At 36.4% G+C, this 23790-nt stretch overlaps 1 protein-coding gene across 2 annotated transcripts in view; it reads right to left on the reverse strand.

Annotated features, from left to right (window-relative positions):
- The window catches only part of TFAP2D (transcription factor AP-2 delta), a 58618-nt gene that overhangs the window by 16119 nt on the left and 18709 nt on the right, over positions 1–23790 (reverse strand). For both annotated transcript variants that reach the window (XM_019457386.2, XM_053904807.1), the window contains 2 exons: positions 10208–10349; positions 3880–3993 (listed from right to left, as the gene is read on the reverse strand). In XM_019457386.2, the coding sequence (XP_019312931.1) occupies positions 3880–3993; positions 10208–10349 (256 nt within the window). The remainder of the gene's footprint in view (positions 1–3879; positions 3994–10207; positions 10350–23790) is intronic.

Here is a 23790-nt window from a genome sequence, read left to right on the forward strand (position 1 = left end):
AAAAATTAAAAATTACTATATCATATAGTAATTCTACTTCTGGGTTTATATCCCAAAGAATCGAAAGCAAGATCTCAAAGGGACAGTGGCATACCCATATTCATAGCAGTATAATTCACAACAGGCAAGAGGTAGAAGCAACCCAAGTATCCATTAATGAATGAATAGATAAGCAAAGTGTGGCATATACATACAATGGAGTATTATTCAGCCTCAAAAGGAAGGATATTTAACACACGGTACAACACAGATGAACCTTGAGAACATTATACTAAGTGAAATAAGCTAGTCACAAACAGACATACTGTATGATTCCACTTATATGAGGCATCTAGAATGACCAAAATCACAGAGACAGAAAGTAGAATGGTAGTTGCCAGGGACTAGTGGGAGAGGGAAATGGGGAGTTGTTTAATGGTTATAGAGTTTCAGATTTGCAAAATGAAAACGTCCTGGAGATTTGTTGCACAACAATGTGCATATATTTAACATTGCTAAACCATACATTTAGAAATGGTTAAGATGGTAAATTTTACATTAAGTGCTTTTTTAAAAATATTTTTTACTGTTTATTTATTTTTGAGAGAGAGAGAGAGAGCATGAGTGGGAGAGGGTCAGAGAGAGAGAGGGAGACAGAGTCTAAAGCAGGCTCCAGGCTCTGAGCTGTCAGCGCAGAGCCTGATGCAGAGCTTGAACTCACAAACTGGGACATCACGACCTGAGCTGAAGCCAGATGCTTAACTGACTAAGCCACCCAGGTACCCCTATAATTATATGCTTTTTACCACAATAAAAAATATACAATTTAGGAAGTTTGCTATAAAGCGAATTTTAGTTAAGTGATTTCTATCATCCTTCTACCTTCCATTATGAAATCAGAAGATGTCATTAAAATAAGTAATCTGGAATGTAGTAAAGCAAAGTAAATGAAAAATCTAACAAATATTAGAAAGGCATAATAAATAGGAAATCACAGGAGCACCTGGGTGGCTCACCTGGCTAAGTGTCTGACTCTTGATTTGGGCTTAGGTCATGACCTCACCGTTTGTGAGATGGATCGCTATTAGCATAGAGCCTCCTTGAGATTCTCTCTCTCTCTCTCTCTCTCTCTCTCTCTCTCTCTCTCTCCCAATAAATACATAAATAGGAAATCACAACTTTATGATAACAAAATACTCAATATATAAATAATAATACCAAAATTTTATATATGATACCATGTGGTATTAAATTGTTTTAAGGTATGGTTGTGTGTTTCAAATTGTTGTGATTGAGAATCTGCAGCCATACATAATCTTAAGAGTTTTGCATTCAAAATATAATGCCTTTTTTGCTGAGGATGGGGAGAGCCATTTTCAATATATTTAGCTCTTCTCTGGCCAACACCAGACTAGCTTGTTACCATATTCTGCATGAGGAAAGATAAACAAGAGCATGTAAAGCCCACATAGGAAACATTCAGCTCAAGTTTAGAAGTGAAAGTTTTCTCTAAGGAGTTCTGTGGCATTAAGTTGGCAACTAACTAAAGTATCAACAAATTAGCAGATTGTGCCTATGCTGAGCAAACAAATGGTTTGCCCATTTATTTCACACTGTCACTAATATTCAATTTACACATTGATGCTGTATTTTGTTTTGAGCCTGAAAAAGGACAGCTCACTGTCTGATGAAGGCTGTGGCACCTGTAACTGGAAATAACCTGGTAGCTATCATATAAAATCCGAGTTCTCCAAGTTTTAACAGTATGTTCTTCCTTATAGTATATTGGTAACTTAACAAACCTCCTTAAATTGAGAATTGAATTTGTATAAAAATTTTTATTAAGCTCTGAATTGAACTTGTATAAAAATTATACAAATACAAATAAAGTATATTTGTATTTTATACAAATAAAATATATAAAGTATATAAAATTTGTATTTTATACAAATAAAAATATGAAAAATATTGGGGCACCTGGGTGACTCAGTTGGTTAAGTGTTCGACTTTTGATTTCAGCTCAGGTAACCATCTCAGGGTTTGTTGGCTCGAGCCCTGCATCAGGCTCCACACCAACAGTGTGGAGACTGCTTGGGATTCTCTCTCCCCCCACCCCTCTCTCTGCCCCTTCCCCTCTCTCACTCTCTCTCTCAAAATAAATAAATAAACTTAAAAAAAATGAAAAAAAATATATCCGTATGGGTATGACAGTGAAGCAAACCATACCTTTTAAGTCTGGATCAGTGGTAAACAGTACATTATTTACTAAATGCTTACTTTATATTCATTATCTTATTTTATCTTATTTTATTTTATTGTTTTTTTTTAAAGTAAGCTCTATGCCCAACGTGGGGCTTGAACTCATGACCCCAAAATCAAGCGTTGCATGCTCTACCAAGCCTGGTGCCTGTGTCTATAATCATTATCTCACTTTAGCTCACTACCACCATATAATACAGGGTCCTTATTCCATTTAAAGCTAGGGAAATCAAGGCTTGGAAAGAATGCATGTTACCTCAAAACAACCCAGCTCACATGTGTCAGGGTCCAGATTTGAAGATGGTTCTACTCCAAAGCCTTTTTCTCTTAACTTCTGGGCATTGCCATTTCTACCAGTTTTATTACACTCACTTTCACTAATCCAACTAAGTGGTAGGGAAAAAGTCCTGTGAGATATATGTTTGGTACATCTGGTGCATTGTTAGAAGGTAAACCCTAAGTTTATTCTTCAAAGATGTATCTATTACATCTTGAGGAGCCTTGTGGCATTATACAAAATAAAATATTCTATTTAAAAGCCTCTGATGTTGAAGATAAAATTCCAACTCATTTAAATACCCATTATTTTAGGGGCGCCTGGGTGGCGCAGTTGGTTGAGTGACCGACTTTGGCTCAGGTCATGATCTTGCAGTTTGTGAGTTCTAGCCCCGCGTCGGGCTCTGTGCTTACAGCTCAGAGCCTGGAGCCTAATTCAGATTCTATGTCTCCCCCTCTCTCTACCCCTCCCCTGCTCACGCTCTGTGTCTCTCTGTCTCTCAATAATAAATAAACATTAAAAAAAATTTAAAAATAAATAAATAAATACCCATTATTTTATATAATGGAGTATCTTCCTCAACAGCATTATAATCAGTGAGAGGTACTGAAAACATTTTAAAATTTAATGTGTAATAGTCTTTGCTTAGCATTGTTTTTTAAACTAAATGATAATTATTAAAAGAGGATAACATATTTTTTACACTGATGAGAAATATCATGAAAGACATTAGAATTTTAGTCTTAAAACCGGAAATTACCTGAGTAGTTAATATATTCCTTTCCACATTGCATCTAGGGCATAAATTATCTAGAAAAAAAAAATTCTACTATCTTCCAAAGAACCTCAGAAAATAAAATTTGAATATGCTTTCAGTAACACATTCCAGAAGGTTTAAAATACACTCGTGTGGTCTAATTTAAGAACCATTTGCAATTTCTAATTGGGCAGAAATTAACACACGCCTGTAAAATCAGTGTATGATATCCCATTAATTTGTGTCATATCATCTGTCCATTCAACAATGTGCCTCACCAAGATAATGTACTATTTAAATGATTTCAGAATCCTCACTCAAAAGTACCATTATTTGAAATAATAGTGTTCACTTTCAAAGTCACAATTTCCTGAAGATCGCACAGACACTAGATTTTCTGATCTAAAATGCTTCATGCATTAGTTATTTTTATAATTTGACCTTAGATGTTTGCAATTTCAAAAGATTCAGTCTTATATATTCACTATATGAATATATAAGTGATATCTCTAAACGGAACTGTGACATGAATATAAAAATGCCTGGGTTAATAAGGATGGTTTAACAATTTAAAAAGAGTCTGAGGAAATTGGAAAACCAGTCTTACCTGAAATGTGTTAAGTGTCTCTGGATGTCAAGGTCTAGGATTGGAGTGGGTCTGGAGGATCCCAGTGGTGATCTATCTTGGCTCAAGAGGTCTTGGAATTCTTTACAAATTTGTCTAGAATAAAAGATTCAACATTGAAGTTGAACTCAACATGGGGCTTTAATTTCATCCCGTGATATTTTACCAAAGGCTTGTTTTCTCATTTAAAAGAGGAGTAAACTTTCATAAAGCAACCTCCAAAGTTCCATCTATAACACACAGGTAAGGTTCACAATAGCAACTTTGTTTTCAAGCACTACAGGATGATTGTAAAATTTTTGACGTGACTCACAGCCCATGAGCACTGACAAAACCAGTGTTCATTTTTAAGGTGAATATTCATAGATTAACCTCAGCATAAGGAAAAATCTATATGAAAGGATCACACTTAATCATTGCTTTTTATAAAATTAAAATATGATTTTTGGAAGGATATCACATTTATAAATAAGTTTAAATCAAGTTGTATAGGCTTCTTTCAGAGCCATGATTCAAGTAGACTTTGGAAAATCCTGTTTCCCAGCATTTCATTATAATTCAGACTCCTGTGAACCGAATTTATATTTTAATATTTAAAGTATATATTTATTTGCCACAATTCAGCCCACTAGCCTCAAAAAAAAAATGATTGCTATGTCCCATGTAAGATGGTTCCTTGCAAAAGGTACCCTTAATAGCATTTTCCTGCTACTTTTCTTAACATTAAACAATCGTGATTTCTGGTCACTGGTTTCACTTCTAATTACCACATTCCTGAGTATGTTGACTAACAGTAACGCTTTTGTGAAACATAATAGAAATGCTGTATTTCTAAAGAAGCAAAACATATGAAGAAAACAGTTCTTTTTTAAACAAACAACAAAACACTAGATTAATACAGTAGCTGAAGAATGAAGTAAAGGACAGCCAAGGAACTGTTCAAAAGAACACATCTAAAGTGATGCTACTCCATATTCAAGAGATAATGAGAGAGCGATTAGTCCTTTTCTTCTGGGTTTACAGTGGGTAGTCATAAAATCTAACCACTGGCCCTGACTGTAATTATCAATGTAGCCAAAGACAAGTACAAAAGAGTCCAATTATTCCAAGTGAATGTCCCTCCATGGACCCAGCCACTAATGCCTCTCCAAAGCATTTGTGTCATTAACAAATAACTACCAAAAAGTGACAAAATGTCTTGTGGCACAAATAATTTATCACCGAGTTAAAACCAGTGGAGTTTTATTATTAGGTGCCTAAAATTTCTTCTGAAGATCATTTGTGATTTTTTTTATGAACAATAATCCTCAGGTTTATTGCCAGCATTATTTTCATATTGTGTTATTTCATAGAATTCGCCTCTTTCATTCTGATCACAGCTGAAAGTAAAAGGGGCCATAAGGAGACGAAAAACAAACAAAAAAACAGAGATAGCCCTTACCTGCTCTAAATCAAACAGGATTCTCTATATCCTCCAGCTAATGTTTTAGTTGAATCTCTGAGATGTAGCATCTAAATGCATGCTTTGAATAACTGCATGTATATATTTTCATTGAGGATACTTGATCTGAACTTCTCCTTTTTTCTGTTCTGAGTTAGACTTAGCTGATTGACTGTCAACTGTATTGCTTATGTTTTAATAGATGAATAGCAGTATTAGACTATTTTATGTTGATCGGTGGCATCAAAAAATGCCATTTGGTGGGGCATCATTATCTGTTATGCTTTGTGTTAGCTTTATTTTTAGGAAATTTCTAACTAAAATTTTAAATACAGACTCATGCTATCATTTCTCAGACTGGCAATAGAAATTACTATGTGGTAGATGATCAGTGTGATCCATTATTACAAAAAAAAAAATACTGGAGTTGTTTAAAGACAAGTATTTAATTTTATATCAGATTAAAATATATTTAAAACTAAAATAAAAGTTGAAACATTGCTTTAGTTCTTATAGCTAGGATTTAGGAATTATTTGGATAATTGAATAAATCAATTTATAAGTTGGTAAATAAACTTCCTTACCATATAAACATTATAGCAAGTTACAATAAACCAAAAGTCGATGAAGAAATGAGGAAGAGGCAAAGGGTGGAAAAATTTAACTCATGCTGAGCAATTCAGCTACACCACACAGGAAGCTGTATCTGGAGAAGTTCCAGAATTCTCAACCTCTGGTATTTGATTCTGCTGCTTAACTCACTGACTTAGGACAGCCTCTCGACTTAAAAACAGATGACAATTTTGTAGACTCCCCTTAGGCAATTATGATCATCATCTCATTATGACAGTTATGGGGCTATTATTTTTATGACTAGTTTCATCCTTATTTAAAATTTTATTTATAAAGCTACAATAAGAAATACTTCTCAAAACAAAATGTCACATTATGAATTATGTAACACGATCTTTGGTGAATCATAAATTCTAACTTTATCACTTACGTCATTGTCCTTAAGGACATAATTTTTAAGCTGATGTCTGAATTTCAAGTTCTGTGTTTCTCCTTTTGACGATTATTGTAACGGTAACAATTAAAACTTGTTAACAATTCTGCTTTACCTTAATGCAGATCAAATGTTAAGCATATTTAGTTATAAATTCAGTGAAGAAGTTTAAATGTGTTTTTCCATATATCAAATGTTTTGTCTGTACATGTTTGAATTAAAAAATTGTCTAATTCAGTTTCTATCCCTCCTATATATAATTGTCTAATTACACCAAAATATTTGGCTAATCAACAAAACATAAGAAATTAAGAGGAATTAGGAGGCTAGCCCCTTAGTCAATGGGCCCTTCATATAATTGTACAGTTGGCAACATAATTAAATAGAACTGAATTTGTTTATTCACAGAGGTAAAAAAGAAACATGTGAGCCAATCCAACGATGCAGATCAGCTATTGGATCTCTCATCCGAAGATTTTGAATTTCATATGAATTTTTGATGCAATTGTCATGGTCTTACGAACAAAGGTGAGCTAACTAGGATGTAATGAATACCCACGTAGTTGACCATTTCAATGTCGAGCATTTTAATTGAAAATATCCAATGAGTTACCTTTGGAAAACAAGAAACTGCTCAGACCACACGTTAGATGTATCTATACATTGCAGGAAAGGCATGTTATTCCTACACACCCCTTAACTCGTCTACTTCTATTGATGACTGCTTTTATTGTGTGTGCTTATATGACTGCATCGTCTCTGATTCTTTAATTCTCATTTCACATTGTCTAATAGGAAGATGGGATGGATATAAACAACCAAAAAGACAAAAAAAAATTATACAGGCTACCTCCTAATTTCTAGATGCTTATGGCCTCTTTACACTTACATAAAATAAGTTATTTGGAATCAGTGAACTCAATTCTTGATATTTAATGGTTTGCAAATGTCCAGCTATGGGCAGAAGGATCAAAGGAAAGTACATGTCCTTGCAATATTGTATGAAACCACAATATCATCAAAAAAGAATTCACTATTCTAAAATAGACATCTCAGCATTACTTTGACAAATATGAAAGTATTTCTCCTAATCCCCGAAAGTGCTTCTAACACTGGACTTCTGTGAAAATGAAATCTCCACATCAGTTTGAATGCACGAACATTTAAACAGAGTTATGGGAATTCTCAAGAAAATAAGAACCTCTATTTCAAACGTTAATGGTGGCATTGCTGCAGGTGGCAAGGGTGGGCAGCTGTGGAAGCATTCCTGGGGGAAGGAGGACAAAAAGAAGGATTTCTCTAGATTAGGGAGTGAAGGTCTTAGAACATGCATGATGAGGGGAGCTTGGGTGGCTCAGCCAGTTAAATGTCTGACTTGGGCTCAGGTCAAGATCTCACGGTTTGTGAGTTCGAGCCCCGCATTGGGCTCTCTGCTGTCAGCACAGAGCCCACTTCAGATCCTCTGTCCCCGTCTGTCTCTGCCCCACCCCCTTCTAAAATAAATAAACATTAGAAAAAAAAAAGAATATGCATGATGAAACCTCAAGCAACTAATTTTGAGGTAGAAAATATAAAGGTGTTTTTTCTTAGATAATTTGTATTTGGGGATAACTGTCATTCAGAGGTGTCACATGAGTGCACATATTGGCAAAATCAGTATAATCCTGCCAGCCCGAATGATATTATGCTTTGGGAACACCTGGAGGATACTACGTAAATCCTAGCATTGTATTCTCTTTCGAAAAAATTTTTTTTGAATGTTTATTTATTTTTGATAGAGAGAGAGAGAGACAGAGCATGAGCGGGGGAGGGGCAGAGAGAGAGGGAGACACAGAATGTGAAGTAGGCTCCAGGCTCTGAGCTGTCAGCACAGAGCCTGACGCGGGACTCAAACTCACGAGCTGTGAGATCATGACCTGAGCTGAAGTTGGACGCTCAACTGACTGAGCCACCCAGACGCCCCTAGCATTGTATTCTCTTGATCTGTAACGTGTCTTTATATTTCTCCCAAGACTATATCAAGGATTCAAACTGACTACATGTACTTTCAGTTCCTTCTGGAGAAACTGAAATCTTACTGATGAAGACCCCTTTGGGTCTTCCCTTGGAAGAGGGCAAGAGTAGAAGCAAAACAGAAGTAAATATCCCCCAGGAGATACACCACACAAAATAATCCAGATCCAGCTCGTTCTACCAAGAAGTTTTCAGGAGCTTGCACAGAACAAGGTTTTCCCAAAATCTTAAGTCCACATTTTATAACTGCCTTATAATTTTCTTTCTCTGCTATTCCTTTCCCCTTCATTTCCTTGTTTTACCTTTTTTCTCCTTTGCCAGCACCTTTTGTTTTCCTTCTCTTTGGGGCGAGATGAATCATCTAAGTTACTGTCCTAAACAAATATATCCTAAACCCAAACAGTGCCAGCCACAAGCAGCACAAATCCCTAACAAGAGACTCAAGTATCTTGGGCTAGCCTGTTGGGTGGCAGGTGTCCCATTTAAACCCTTAAACTTGTAAAATAATAATAATAATAATAATAATAATAATAATAATAATAACTGTGTGACATTAGAAGTTGGTAGAAGAAGAAATATTTAGTTTTGGTTTTATACATTTTGAGCCCATTTAAATTTTAGCCAATGTGATGGGAAGTCATGTTTCATCAGTTTCTAAGAAGCAATGTCTTTAACACTGTCTACCTTATACTATCTCTTCAGAAGTTTTCCCCAAGGGGCACCTGGGTGGCTTAGTCTGTTGATCGTTGGACTCTTGATTTTGGCTCAGGTCATGATCTGACAGTTCTGAGATCAAGCCCTGCACTGGGCTTTGCACTGACAGTGGCGAGCCTGCTTGGGATTCTCTTTCTCCCTCTTTCCCTCTCTGCCCCTCCCCCACATGCACACAAGTACATGCACTTTCTCTCTCAAAATAAATACTAAAAATATATATATAAGTTTTCCCCAAATAAGAGACTAATTTAGAAATAATTTAACCCACCTGGGACTATTAGTTCTAAAATCTGATCATAGAGTTAGGAAATTAGATAAAATTATTAATCATCTATTATGTACCAGAACTTAATTTAGTAAAGAAAAGAGCAAAAATTTGCTAATGCCTCAAAGATTATTCTCTAAAAATTTCAATTTACTGTTCTGTTCTGCTGGGCTTTCACACAATAAATGGCATTCTTCCATTCCTTATCAAGGAACATTTTTCAAGTTTGAGGGAATTTGAAGTCATCTTATGCATAAGCTTCCCTTTTCCTACATCATCTCTGTCACTATTTTAATTCACATTTTTGTTGGGCTTCTTACAATTTTCAGAAGCTTTCTCATACATTATACTTTTCCTTTTCAACAGTATCATTATTGTGGGTAGAGCAGTACAGGCATTATTTACCTAATTACACCCAAGAAAAGATGAGAGTACTGATGGTGATCCTTGGTCCCACAGATCTCCCTTTTACCTCTCACACATTTCGGTCCTCTTTTGTCACATTCTCCAAACATTCATAGTGTTTTGAGATCTTCCCCTCTTGTGTACTAAGGCACAGTGAGTGGTTTGGGCTAAATTACATAGCAGCTAATGACATACTTGCCTGGAATCTACATTTCCTAAACCTACTTTTCTCCTAGGAATTCCTGCGTATTCTGGAGACGTTTTCGTCAGTGTCAATGATAGCTCCTAAACAGGGGCAGTTTGTAAGTCTTGCTACGGACACAAGGCCAGGAGTGGGGAATGTCCTTGTATAACTAGCTACTGAAGTGTGAGACACCCTGTTGTAAAGAGCTGATACTTACTAGACTCATTCAAAGAAAATGAAAAAACGGAGATAAGGCACATAGAGACTTCCCATTCTGCTTACTTGGTCGCTAGGATCATCTTTTTTCTTGCTGTCTGTTCTTTCTGTTCCATATGTTGTCTGGCAAGATGTTCTCCTACAGCTTTGGCTGGAAACTCTGTTTCACAAGTGTAGCCAAAATCCCGAGCCAAGTGCAAAGCTTCCCCTGTTGGCAGAAAATAAAAGTCAGTTTTCCACAAATGTCTAAACTCAGTAAGAGTAACACTTTATATTTTCCTCAAGCCTCATTCCTGGTTGTGGTCTGATGGATCACGGTTTCTATTTATTCTAAACAATCTTAGGGAAAGGACTCTTGGGGGTGGAGTGGGAATGGGGTAGGATGAAGAGAAACTGAGAAACAGAAGCTACTTACCAGGCAGGTGTATGTGAAAAAGTAAGGGGGAAAACCAGAACCACAATCTGGGAGTTTTGACTCCCCTAGGGGTTCTGGCCATTAGACCAGACTGGCTTCTCAGATCCTACACGTCAATGCCCTAAGGAAAAAGCTCCGTGGGCTTGCAATTCTGTTGTTGTTCACCCTCCCATCTATTCTTAGTATATCCGACATATTCAGATATCTTTCCCATGAGATCTATCAAAATATTGGCAAAAGGTCCACGTAACTTTTCAAAGAACCTGAAACACGTTGGAAAGGGGAGATAAATGGATTTTATCAACTTCCTACCATGATGTTGCCAAAGACACTATATTGTGTGATTATACTAACAACATTATTGGGCTTTCCGGCAGGCTTCAGTACCTTTTAGTGTATGCACAATGCTTCTTAAGTACATTGTTAAAAATACAATCCTTTTAAGTATAATAAAATCATAAAGAAATTTTGTTCTTTCACAAAAATCTTAACCTGAGTAAATTTTTGAGAAATGAGGTAAAAATGGCTTATCAGCAAAGTAAGGTTTGGCAATGTATTTCAACCTCGAAAACAATAGTACTTTCAAAGCTCAAGCCAAATTTTACCTGAGCAATAAACTAAAAAAAAAAAAAAAAAAAAAAGTGAGCTTTCATTGCGTGTATACTGAGCACATATTTTGTTTAAGGTGCAGTGCTATGTAGGAGTAATGAGGGATTTAAAGAGCCATCCCTGTTCCTAGGAGGATGGCAATTGTCCCAATAATAGTAGCAAAAACACCTTAATAGTACTTTATAATTTATATTGCAACCTATATAAACACTATAATCTGCTCATGTTTACTGCCTTTACATTGGTATTATATATAACACAAGCTTCTGTACTGCAAGTACCAAATGAGTGTTACAGATAAAATGTTTTACAGAAGTTCAAAGGAGAAGGTGGTAATTATAGGGAATTAGATCACATTTTGTGAATTACTGATCATGACTTCCATCCCCCCCCCCCCACTCACACACTGTTTCAAAGCAGTAGCAGGTTTTTAGTTAAGATTTTTATATTCACTCAGTAGGAAACATTCTAAATAGGAAGATGACATAACTAAATGGAAAGGGTCTCTTTACTGATTAGTCTGAATAGTGCTAGTTGGTGAAGGGTGACAGTTTTAGATAAAGTTGCAATGTAAAAGCAATATTTTTAAAGTGCTGGTTACCAGTGGCTTATGACGCTAACTGATTAGGAAAGAAAACGTGTGCATATTTGGCAGAACAATGGCACCAAGTTTGTTTTTTTTTGTTTTTTTTTGGTTTTTTTTGTTTTTTTTAAGGATCTAGTAATGTCATATAGGATGGTCACTTTTGCTAGAAAAATGATAGAAGGGAGATAATTCAAGACCTTTCAAATTTCACGTATAAAGTCTAAAAGCCTGATGAAACAGTGGCAACAGCATGTGACAAAGGATACACTCATGTGAACTTAAGACTTATAAGCATCTAGCCTGGAACACAATGACCCATTCAGTATCATCTTTGTACACACAGCATGTTGAGTTATGTATCCTGATAAGTCTGTATATTGCAATATTATCACAGGAAGAGATATTTAGATACCATTCTCACAGAATGTTATATACAATATATATTTGTGCCCCCCCCCCTCCCCGCCAATGCAGTAGTGGGAGAAGTGAAACAGCACAAACAGGAGGGTGGCAGCATGTCGCCTCAATTTTATGCTAAAACCTGATTCTGGCCCATTATATGCAAAGCTCTCACCGTGTGGTAGTTTTAAAAACAGTTTGAATGGAACAGCTGCTATTTACATTTACACTGACAGCCAGATCCCTCCTTGCCTTAGTTCTGTTTACTGCTTTCCTTCCCTTGCAATGTAACATTGTTACTGGATGTATAGCGATGCTACATCAAAAGAAATGGCAAGTGAAGACACTCTGATAAGTAGTTAAAATGTGTGTATCATGCCACAAAAGCTTTGTGTGTGAGGGCCCAAGAATGAATGAAAGAATCCATGAATTAACATACACATGATACTCAGTAAGGAGAACAAATCTATAGTTAAATCCTGTACGGGAGGTATTTTAGAGTCAACAAGTTTGAGAAAAATAGAAATTTTAGGATCAAAAAAGCATGTGAATAAGGCTCTCGGGGATCTGACTGATCCGTGAAGATAGAGATCAATGAGCTTCTCTGTCTCTGTGGAGGGACAAAATGCCCACGTGAACAGCAAGCAGGTACAGTAATCTGTGGTGGAACACTGATCCAGGAAGGGCCGGGAATGTGTTTCCTTCTGTTTCCATCTGGCAAATACTGCTGTGTCACCTCCTATCTTTGTAAGATGAGGGAGGACGCCCTAATTCTTTGTTTGCAAAACAGGTTTAAGCCTTTTTAAAAATTTCAATGCATTGTGCCTCTTGACAAACCAGTATCCCCTTCCCCCCATTCGTTTTTATACAACCACCAAAGCAACACCCCAACTTTGGCATGTGTGACCATTTTATGTCATGTCATTTCAAGAATATTTTAGAAGTAGGGCGGATGTTGGGGGATTAGGGTTATTGCTTGTGCAGGAGTATTTTAAGTACAAGGCTTTACGGTCTATAAGCCAAGTAGTGCTTACCCCCCTTCCAAAAGAGTAGAAACCACTAAAAGTATTCAGCTTTTCAAAAACAGCATCAGCAGTGGGTGACTCATACTGAGTAACTCTCAAAAAGCCAACACAGGTCAAATTTCAGAACCTGAGAAGAGCATAAAAAAGGAATTTGCTCCCGGTTTCAGGACATTCATTTTTCACAGTTGAAACCAAAAAGTGAACAACTAGGGGAAAATATTAAGAAAAATTTCAATGTCCATCACTGATGTAGCCTAGAAGTGGCAAGTTAATGGGAAAATGCTTTCTGGATCACTTGTTTTACTGAGTTTCTGGGCTCCCACATTATTTTACAAAAAGAAGCTCTAAATGTATTTTTAAAGAGAAATAAATGCACCTGATTTTTAACTTTTATAAGTCAGTAAGGATTTTTCCTTCCTTTAGAATTATTGTTTTTTGGGGAAAATGTACTTTAGACAATTAAAAATCAACATCTAGTACACTAATTTGCACTAAAAGATACTTCTACATTGTTATCACTAGATAATTCTGGTCAACTGTCACTGTAACAATATTGCCTTAAAAACAATTTGTCTAACTTAGTATTGCAATACCTAATGTTATTAAATAAAAGCAACAATTCATATGTGTTAAATTCCAGTCACATAGCTATGATTGCAATTTTATTTATATATATGGAAAACTAGCACATTCAAATCTATCTTTGGGATTATTCCAAGAAGTACCGATTAGAAAGCAAATTTGAGGGGCACCTGGTTGGCTCAGTTGGTAGAGCACACAACTCTTGGTCTCGAGATTGTAAATTCAAGCCCCACACTGGGGGTTGTGATTACTTAAAAATAAATTCTTAAAAGAAAAAAAAGCAAAATTGAGAATATTTTCAAACCTGAATAAGATATTCTACTAAATAGGGGTGACTGGGTGGCTCAGTCGATTAAGCGTCCAACTTCCACTCAGGTCTTGATCTCACGGTTGGTGAGTTCAAGCCCTGCGTCACACTCTGTGCTGACAGCTCAGGGCCTGGAGCCTGCTTCGAATTCTGTGTCTCCCCCTCTGCTGGTCCCTGCTCGTGCTTTGTCTCGTTCTGTCTCTCAAAAATAAATAAACGTTAAAATATTTTTTAAAAATTTAAAAATTTAAAAAAGATATTCTATTAAATAAATTGTCTCATAATATCAAGCTGTAGTAAACCCTAGAGCTGAAGGACAAAGTTAATATATTATAGGGTTCCCAAAGTATTCTGAAATGAATGTACTCTATATATGATATGATACGTACACTACATATCATATAATCTACGATATGAATAAAGGTCTTATAATGTGGTAGTTCCCTGGCTTAATGATAATTTTGTTTAAACACCAACACTTTGTTTTTTAAAGTGATAATTTTGTTACCTATTCCACACCTTACACTTAGCACAGCACCTGATTCATAATAAGTACTCAGTAAACATTTGTTAAATGAAAAATCTTTCAAATATCTTATTGGTTAATTATAACAATAGTTTTGTGAGGCACTCCTTTAAAGGAAATAATGAAAAACTAGAGCAAAAGAGAATTTCTAGAAAGAATAAACTGTATAGGAAATCCATAAAAATAGAGCATATCATTATATCAGCAGAGCCATTTTATAAAATAAGTCTACTTACACTTTGCAACACTTGCTGCTCCCATAACCTGGGTTTTTGTTTGGTTTTTTGTTTATTTTTTTAAATGTTTATTTACTTTTTGAGAGAAGGAGAGAGAGAGAGAGAGAGAGACAAAGAGAAGCGGACAGGCAGAGAGAGGGAGACAGAAGATCCACAACAGGCTCCATGCTGACAGTAGAGAGCCCTATGTGGGACTGGAATCACGAATCACAAGATCATGACCTGAGCTGAAGTTAGACACTTAACCTACTGAGCCACCCAGGTGCCCCTATTTTTGTTTTTAATGTATGGGTGTCATCCCATATCAATTAACCTCTAGGTATGTGAATGTTTTAAAGCTCCTAAAGTAATAAATATCAAGTCAACATTAAGAACTACTGTCTTAAGGTGAAGGGAAAGTATTATGTAGGGATGAATGATACATCTTCAGAAAATTCAAGAATTCTGTGGCTTATACGAAAGGAAGGCAATAAATTACACTAAATAAATACATTTTAAATTGTAAAGACCTCTATCTGGGCTCTTGCATAAAGAGTTCTGCCTTATTTGGCTGATAACAGTATAAACTCTAAACACAAAAACAGAGGGGTGGCTTAGTTGGTAGAGCTGGCTAGGTCATTAGAGATGCAACTCTTGATCTCCGGGTGGTGAGTTCAAGTCCCACTTGGGCATGGAGCCTACTTAAAATAAAAATAGAAATAAATTTTTAAAAACCCCAAACATAAAAAAGGAAATGTGGTGGCAGACGTAGAGACAGACAACATTGCTAGGGAAACAAAGTCATCAGTCTACTTAAAAAAAGTCTATTTGTATAGAGAGATTTAGTGTAAGATGAAGCCTGCTTTTCATACTGGTAGGGAAAAGATGGATTTTCAATAAAAGGTGTTGGGACAACTGGGTGGCCATCTGGAAAAAAAACAAATAAAATTGGATCTATACCATGCATCTAACAACAAAATAAGGTCCAGATGGATCAACAATTTAAACATAAAAAAACAGGACCGCAAAGTAATTGAACATGAGAGAATTCTTTTATAGTCTTGGGATAAAACATCTTTTAAAATATTACAATTAAAACTAAAAACCATGATATAAAATATATGAGACATATGATTATATTAATATCAAAAAGTCTGTATGGCATAGACCTAAACAAATAAGCAAACCAACAGAAAACTTATAACAGCAAACAGACAAACCAAAGCTAGTGGTGGGGAGGCTTTGCAACTCACATCAGAGACATACAGCCAGTTTTCTGTTTTATAATGAGTACTTACCAATCAATAAGAAAACAATTTAAAATTACCCCATAAGGACAAAGTAAATGAACAGACAGCAAAGTTCATTAAATTCTTCTAGGAATACTCAACTCAACCCAACCTCCTTCATAACCGAGGTAGCCTTTTTGTTTGTTTGTTTGTTTGTTTGTTTAACCAATAAAATTAGCAAAGATCCAAAGTTGACAACACTCTATTTGGGCTCAAGTTCAGGGAAGTACTGTCATATGCTCCTTATCCCCTTTGCTGATGGGATTATAACTGTATGACCACTATGGAAAACAATCTTCCAATAATATGCTCAAATCACAAATGCTAATATCTTTAGACTTTGCAACATCCCTAGCAATTTATGAGTGGATGTACTTGCACATCTGCAAAATTATTTATGTAAATGTGAGGATATTCATTGTAGCACTATTTATAATAGCTGAAGATTGAAAACATCTATATAATATTTAGCAGGGAACTGGTTAAATAAATTATGAAACACTCAAATAAGGGAATACCATGAGTGTTTAAAAGAATGGAAGCACTTGTAAGCACTGAAAAAAAAAAAACACTATTATAAGGCATGGGGAAAAAACCCCAACATGCAGAATAGTGTGTAGAGAATACCATAATTTCTTTTAAAAATTAAAAAGCCCATGCATACATACATATATCCCTGGAATGAAACAGAGAAACCATTTGTTTAACAAAACAATTGCTTTCTTCCAGGAGGGGAACTGAACAGCTAGGGAATAAAGTGAAAAGGAGATATTTTACTCTATAGTCTTCTGTAGCTTTTAAATTTTTTATTTGAAGAAATTATCTATTTAAAATTATATTACTTCTAAAGTAAATTTACTCTCTGACTCTGTTCTCAGAGAGACTTTATTCTAAACTCAAATATTTGTTGTAAATTAAAACACAGGCAATATGAAAACTGCCATTGGTATTCTGTAGGATGTAGACATTGATAGGAATAACTACCATCCAGGGGTGCCTGGATGGCTCAGTCAGTTAGGTGCCTGACTTCAGCTCAGGTCATGATCTCACGGCTCATGGATTCAAGCCCTGCATCAGACTCTGTGCTGACAGCTCGGAGCCTGGAGCCTACTTCAGATTCTGTGTCTTCCTCTCTCTCTGCCCCTACCCTGCTCATGCTCTTGCTCTCTCAAAAATAAACATTAAAAAAATTTTAAAAAGGAATAACTACCATCTGTAATTTTATTTAAATACCTACAAATTTTGTTAAATGGAAATAAAGCAAAAACTGAGTGTTTGAAAAGCACATTAGTCAAGGCATATATATTGGAAGAGAGAATAATGGAAAGAAGAAAATCAAATCACCAGCGAAGTCATGCAAAGACATGAGTTTTTTTTTTTAATTTTTTTTAATGTTTATTTATTTTTGAGACAGAGAGAGAGCATGAATGGGGGAGGGTCAGAGAGAGGGAGACACAGAATCTGAAGCAGGCTCTAGGCTCTGAGCTGTCAGCACAGAGCCCGACGTGGGGCTCAAACTCACGGACTAGGAGATCATGACCTGAGCCGAAGTCGGACACTTAACCGACTGAGCCACCCAGGCGCCCTGGGACATGAGTTTTTAAGTGAGCCCAAAGTGGACAAGGGCAGGACTGAGCCAAAAAGGCTTGGATACACTTGCTTTTTGCAATGAGTAAAAACAGTAATTTAAGGCCACTCCAAACACATAGGCAGACACAAAGGCATATGGATAGTAGCCTATTTCCTCTGCCCCTACATGAAAAACAACTTTTTTCCCTGAAGGTGAATGAAATCATAAGCTGCAGATCAGGGAAGTAATATTAGGAAGTGTTAGTAAGCAAATAATTTAAAAGCCTATCCCCTAAGATGGGGTCTACTTGTCCATAACATTGTATGCTATAATCTCTGGGTCACTGAGATCAACTATTGAAATTCTGGTAAGTGCTAGTTCTCAGACACAATATCTAATTACCAGTTATCAAAGCAGAGTCTCTCAGAAACTCTTCCATAATTTAGAATAAGAAATTTACAGTTAAGATGATACTTATTAGTCTGAGAAAACAACAACAACAACTTTTCCAAGACAGAGCTTAAAATGAGTAACATAGGCTCTCCTAGCATTTACTTTTTTAGCTCATTTCCACTGTCAGTTCTGAAATGCAAAAACTGTGCCCAAGACATTGTCAAAGCCAGAGAGTTTGTGTGCAAAAGGGAACACCAGGGTCTCCTAGTGATTGCACTGTTCCATGTGACTGTCTGACCAAAGTGAGCACCAATTAGAGCTATTATTACAAAGGGACAACTTATTATCCTTTTTATATCACATACAGTTTTAGAAGAAAGCTGGAAACCTTTATCCTGAAGGAGGGACTAAAGTGGGAATGTGAGGTGTGGAATGGCCAGCAGAGGAGTTATTTGGGGATGAAGGTCCTTTCAGACTGATAATCATGCCGTGAGTCCCCAAAGGCTAGCCTTAAGTTCCACATTTCCACAGAAACCCACTGGGGTACCGTGTGAAGGCAATGAGAATATCAGTTTTGTCCTAAATTCCATGAGAAGAGCAACTAATACTAAGCATGCCCTGTGCATATATTATCACTAATACTTGGCAAAAGGATTTGGTGTTTGAATCTTATAAGCCTCAAGCAGTGAACAATACTTCTTCCTAAAATAAAAAGCCATGACTAAACACATCAAGAAAACTTGATATACCTAAACTCACTCACTATACCTCATTTATAGGAAAGAGTTCATTGCTAAATCAGTTCTAGTCTATGCGAGTCTATTTAACCCAACAAAAGACATACAAGACAGATGCGGCAGAGATGAGTGAGGGACTTTATCCTTTCTTTATATATTATAGCATTGCTGCTGAGAAAACTCTGCCCAGCTAGAGACTACATTTTCCAGTATACCCCACACCCACCTCTGGAATTGAGTGTGGCCGTAGTTCTTAGAATGTGAACAGTAGTAACGTGGGTCACTTCCTGGCCACGTAGGTAAGAAGCTGCTTACTTTTCCATCCTGTCTCTCCTCATGGTGAGCTGAATGAATAGGACTCCTAGGACCTACAGAAGGTCATAGCTACAGAGGGAAGGACTCTGGGCCCGTGAATGAAACTGTGAGAAAAGACCCCTGGTGAGGAACACCCACATCAGACTACAATGAGAAATAAGCTTCTATCATGTGAAGCCACTGAAAATCTAGGTATTAACTGCTGTAACAGCTAGCATTCTCTCAACCATTATAAGTATTATTATCTTTATTTATAAATTAAGAAAATGAAGCTAAGGGCCACCTGTCCCAACTCCTGATTTTGGCCCAAGTCATGATCTCACGGTTCATGAGTTTGAGCCCCATATCGGGCTCTGTGCTGACACTGCAGAGCCTGCATGGGATTCTCTCTCTCCCTCTCTCTCTTGCCCCTCCTATGCTCTCTCTCTCTCTCTCTTTCTCAAAAATAAAAAAAAGATACACTTAAAAAAAAAGAAAATGAGGGGCACCTGGGTGGCTCAGTTGGTTGGGTGGCCGACTACGGCTCAGGTCATGATCTCACAGTCTGTGAGTTCAAGCCCTGCATCGGGCTCTGTGCTGACAGCTCAGAGCCTGGAGCCTGCTTCCGATTCTATGTCTCCCTCTCTCTCTGCCCCTTCCCTGCTTGCTCTCTGTCTGTCGCTCCCTCTCAAAAATAATAAACATTAAAAAAATTAAAAAAATAAAAAGATAATGAAGCTGAGTCAGGTTAAGTAACCAGCTCAAAGTCTGACAAAATTTCAAAGGCGACATTATTGGGGGGCGGGGGAGGTGGTACTAGCCCAAGAGAGAATACATTTTGCAAGTGGGACAACTGTTCACATGAAGTAAGAAGTGCAGGGCAAGGTCTGGAAGTTTACAGTGTTTAAAACTAAAGAAGGAAACAACAGTGACAAAGGATTCAAACTTGAAAACTGAATGGAGATAATATATAACATTTGTAAATAGTCCCCTTTCTTTTCCTGATGTATATTCACATCCTTCTCTGCTCCACTGTTTTTAAATGCAAACACACACACACACACACACACACACACACACACACACACACACACACACACAACACAGAATTTGACTCCCTGTCACAGCAAACTACAAGCCAAGGTATTTATGTTTAAGGACTCAAACTGTGCTTCCAGAACTCCTGGTGTTGCCTGAGAATGTTATACCAACTTTTGCAAATTCAGCAGAACTGTCCCAGGAAAGCACCCTACCCCAGGGAACAAAACTACCCTGCAGCAACACTCTGTAACCTTGGCCATCTTGGAAAACCTCAAGTGAGGAGGGAGCAATGGGCGGGAACAACTAGATCATTGACTCCTCATGTTTAGCAGCTACCAACTCTGCAAAGATTGTTCTGGAATAAAATACAGAGGAGGCTACTAACAGAAGCTGCTGATTCATAAATAATAAATATATAGTAAGAGTATTAGAATGAGAACAATAATATTGGCCAAATTCTCTGAATCTCCAGAGATAGAATTATTTCCACTATAGAAGAGTCTGGGATTATCCTAGGATCTCCTCAAGAAGATCAGGGTATTGGGTTAAACAACCCTAATCCACTATATTTTCCAGAGAGTAACATCTCTCTGATGTCATAGATACCAAGATGAGACAATTAAAGGGAATAGAATATCAAGTTTATGATAAAGTGGGGTACAAGAAATCATTATCAACCACTAGTTATATATCTAAAACTTATTAGATGAAGACATGTGGATAAAAGTGGGATATGATCTGCTATTACATTCTGGGGACTCTGGATTCAAAAATTCATATCTCACTCTAGGCCAGATATATGTTATATGGACCAAAAAAATCCCCACTCAACATCTGCCCTACCAAAATGTTCACTTTTCAAACAGCTTTGTGAGGTGAAAAGATATCAGTCTCAAGTTCTTCATCTCATTGGTTACTAGTTGCAATGATATTTGTAACAGAAATGTTGTGAATTATACAAATATATTACAAATTTGTATTAAATAGCCCTCTCCTTTAAATTCCTAAAATAATCCCTAAAATAATGACTTTAATATGTTGATTTGAGAACAATGTTAGGAAGGCACTATTAATTGAATGACTCAATTTAAAAGAAATAGAGGGGAAAATTATTATAAAAAAATACAAACAGAATGATTGAAAGCCCAGGACAAGCATGGAAACTTGGAATATCCTGATGAAACTACCATTATGTCAGTGACAGGTGTAGTTTTTGAAAAACAAATGTTCATTTGCTGATTTCAATCCCCATTATAAGGCACCTTGCTCTTCACTGATTGGACCTTTACAAAGGTTATATCATCTCTACATGGAATGCCTACGAGCGTTTCCATATGCTACTTTTTTTTTTTTTTGGAATTTCTATCAAAATAGAAACAATGGCAAGGCTATATTCAAATCTGTCCCCGGGAAGGGACAGATACAAGTACTATAACATGATAGAAAGTTGACCTTCGTGAAATTTATTACTAAATCTGGCCTATGAGGAATAAAGCCAGTTAAATATTATCTCACTTGTGCTTAAGGGTGTGTTATTGAATGCCAATAATATATTGAACCATCAGGATGTTTGAGAAATAACTATATAAGAGTCTCAATCAACAGTCTTAAGAGACATTTAAGATATTTCAAAATAAAAAGCTTTTGCACAGCAAAAGAAACAATCAAGTATACTAAAAGGCAACCTACAGAATGGGAAAAGATATTTGCAAATGATATATCCAATAAATTGTCAGTATACAAAATACATAAAGAACTTATAAAACTCAACACCCAAAAAAGAAATAATCCAATTAAAAAGTGGGCAGAGAATCTGAATAGACATTTTTCTAAAGACATTCAGATGACTAACAGATACATGAAAAAATGTTCATCATTTAGCATCAGGAAAATGCAAATCAAAAGTACAATGATATATCACCTCACACCTGTCAAAATGGCTAAAATCAACAATTTAAGAAACAACAAGTATTGGAATGTAGAGAAAAAGGAACACTCATGCAGTGTTAGTGGGAATATAAACTGGTAGAGCTACTGGGGAAAACAGTATGGAGGTTACTCTAAAAACTGAACTGCCCTATGATCCAACAATCATGATACTAGGTATTTACCCTAATTCAAAGGGATATATGCATCCCTATGTTTATAGCAGTATTATTTACAATAGCCAAGATATGGAAACAGTCCAAGCGTCCTTCAACTGATGAGTAGATAAAAAAAGATGTGGTATGTGTGTATATATATATGTATATATATATATATATACATATATATATATATATATAAAGAAATATTATTCAGCCATAAAAAATGAAAATCTTCCCATTTGCAATGACATGGAAGAAGCTAGAGAGTACAATGCTAAGGGAAATAAGTCAGAGAAAAACAAATACCATATGATTTCACTCCTATGTGGAATTTAGGAAACAAAACAAATGAGCAAAGGGAGAAAAGGAGAGAAAAAACCAAGAAACAGATTCTTAACTATAGAGAACAAACTGATGGTTACTAGAGATGAGGGGTTGGGGGGGATGGGTAAAATAGCTGAAGGGTATTAAAGAGTGCACTTGTCATGATAAGTGCCAAGTATTGTATGGAAGTGTTGATCGCTATGTTGTATACCTGAAACTGATATTGCACTGTATGTTAACTATCTGGAATTAAAATAAAAACTTGAAAAAATAAGCCACTTAAGAGAAACTAAATTACTAGGTATTGTTTTTCAAATATACTGTGGGTTATTGTAGAAAATCTGGAAGATAAAGGGGAGATATCAATAAAAATGGTAAGAAAAATACTATTCCTCCCCACAAGACTAGAGATTTATAAGAAAGCTGATGGACCATTTTTGATGACTAATCTGAAATGTTGCTGGCACTTGCAAAAAATGTTTGATGGAAGGAGTAAAGTATCACCCAAAGACATGGTCAATTCAAAGTCTTACCAACACCAATTGTAGATATGGTGGAGTTTTAATTTACCACTTAAAACTGGAAAATCAAAACAAACCTGAAAGAACTGAATCAGATCCATGTTAGCTCAAAAATAATCAAGGTCCCAAATGTACTGAAGAGAAGCATTCACTATGTAAATGTTCCAGGAGCTTGATAAATCAGAATTGAGGCACTATTATTTTGTATCCTATAGCATCATCTATAGGATTCCCAACACTCTGAGCCTAATGTAGAAAATGGCATCTTGTTGGCTGGAAAGAGTCATCGACTGTCATCACCAACCCAACTAAAATGTGGGAATAAAATATACAGTAGAGTCCTCAACAATGAAACTGTTGCTCTGCTTGTCAGCTCAGGAATAAAAGGAAGCCTATTTTAATTTAGATTGGCATGTCCTTGTTCTTCAACTATTAGGTCCTCTTCATATCCTAAGGCAACTTGTACTTTTTAAAATTTCCTTACTTATTTTATGGGGCGCCTGGGTGGCGCAGTCGGTTAAGCGTCCGACTTCAGCCAGGTCACGATCTCGCGGTCCGTGAGTTCGAGCCCCGCGTCAGGCTCTGGGCTGATGGCTCAGAGCCTGGAGCCTGTTTCCGATTCTGTGTCTCCCTCTCTCTCTGCCCCTCCCCCGTTCATGCTCTGTCTCTCTCTGTCCCAAAAATAAATAAAAAATGTTGAAAAAAAAAAAATTTAAAATTTCCTTACTT

This window comes from Panthera pardus, unplaced genomic scaffold (assembly GCF_024362965.1).
Source record: "Panthera pardus isolate Hobbes unplaced genomic scaffold, ASM2436296v1 HiC_scaffold_17, whole genome shotgun sequence".
Classification (NCBI taxonomy): Eukaryota; Metazoa; Chordata; class Mammalia; order Carnivora; family Felidae; genus Panthera; species Panthera pardus.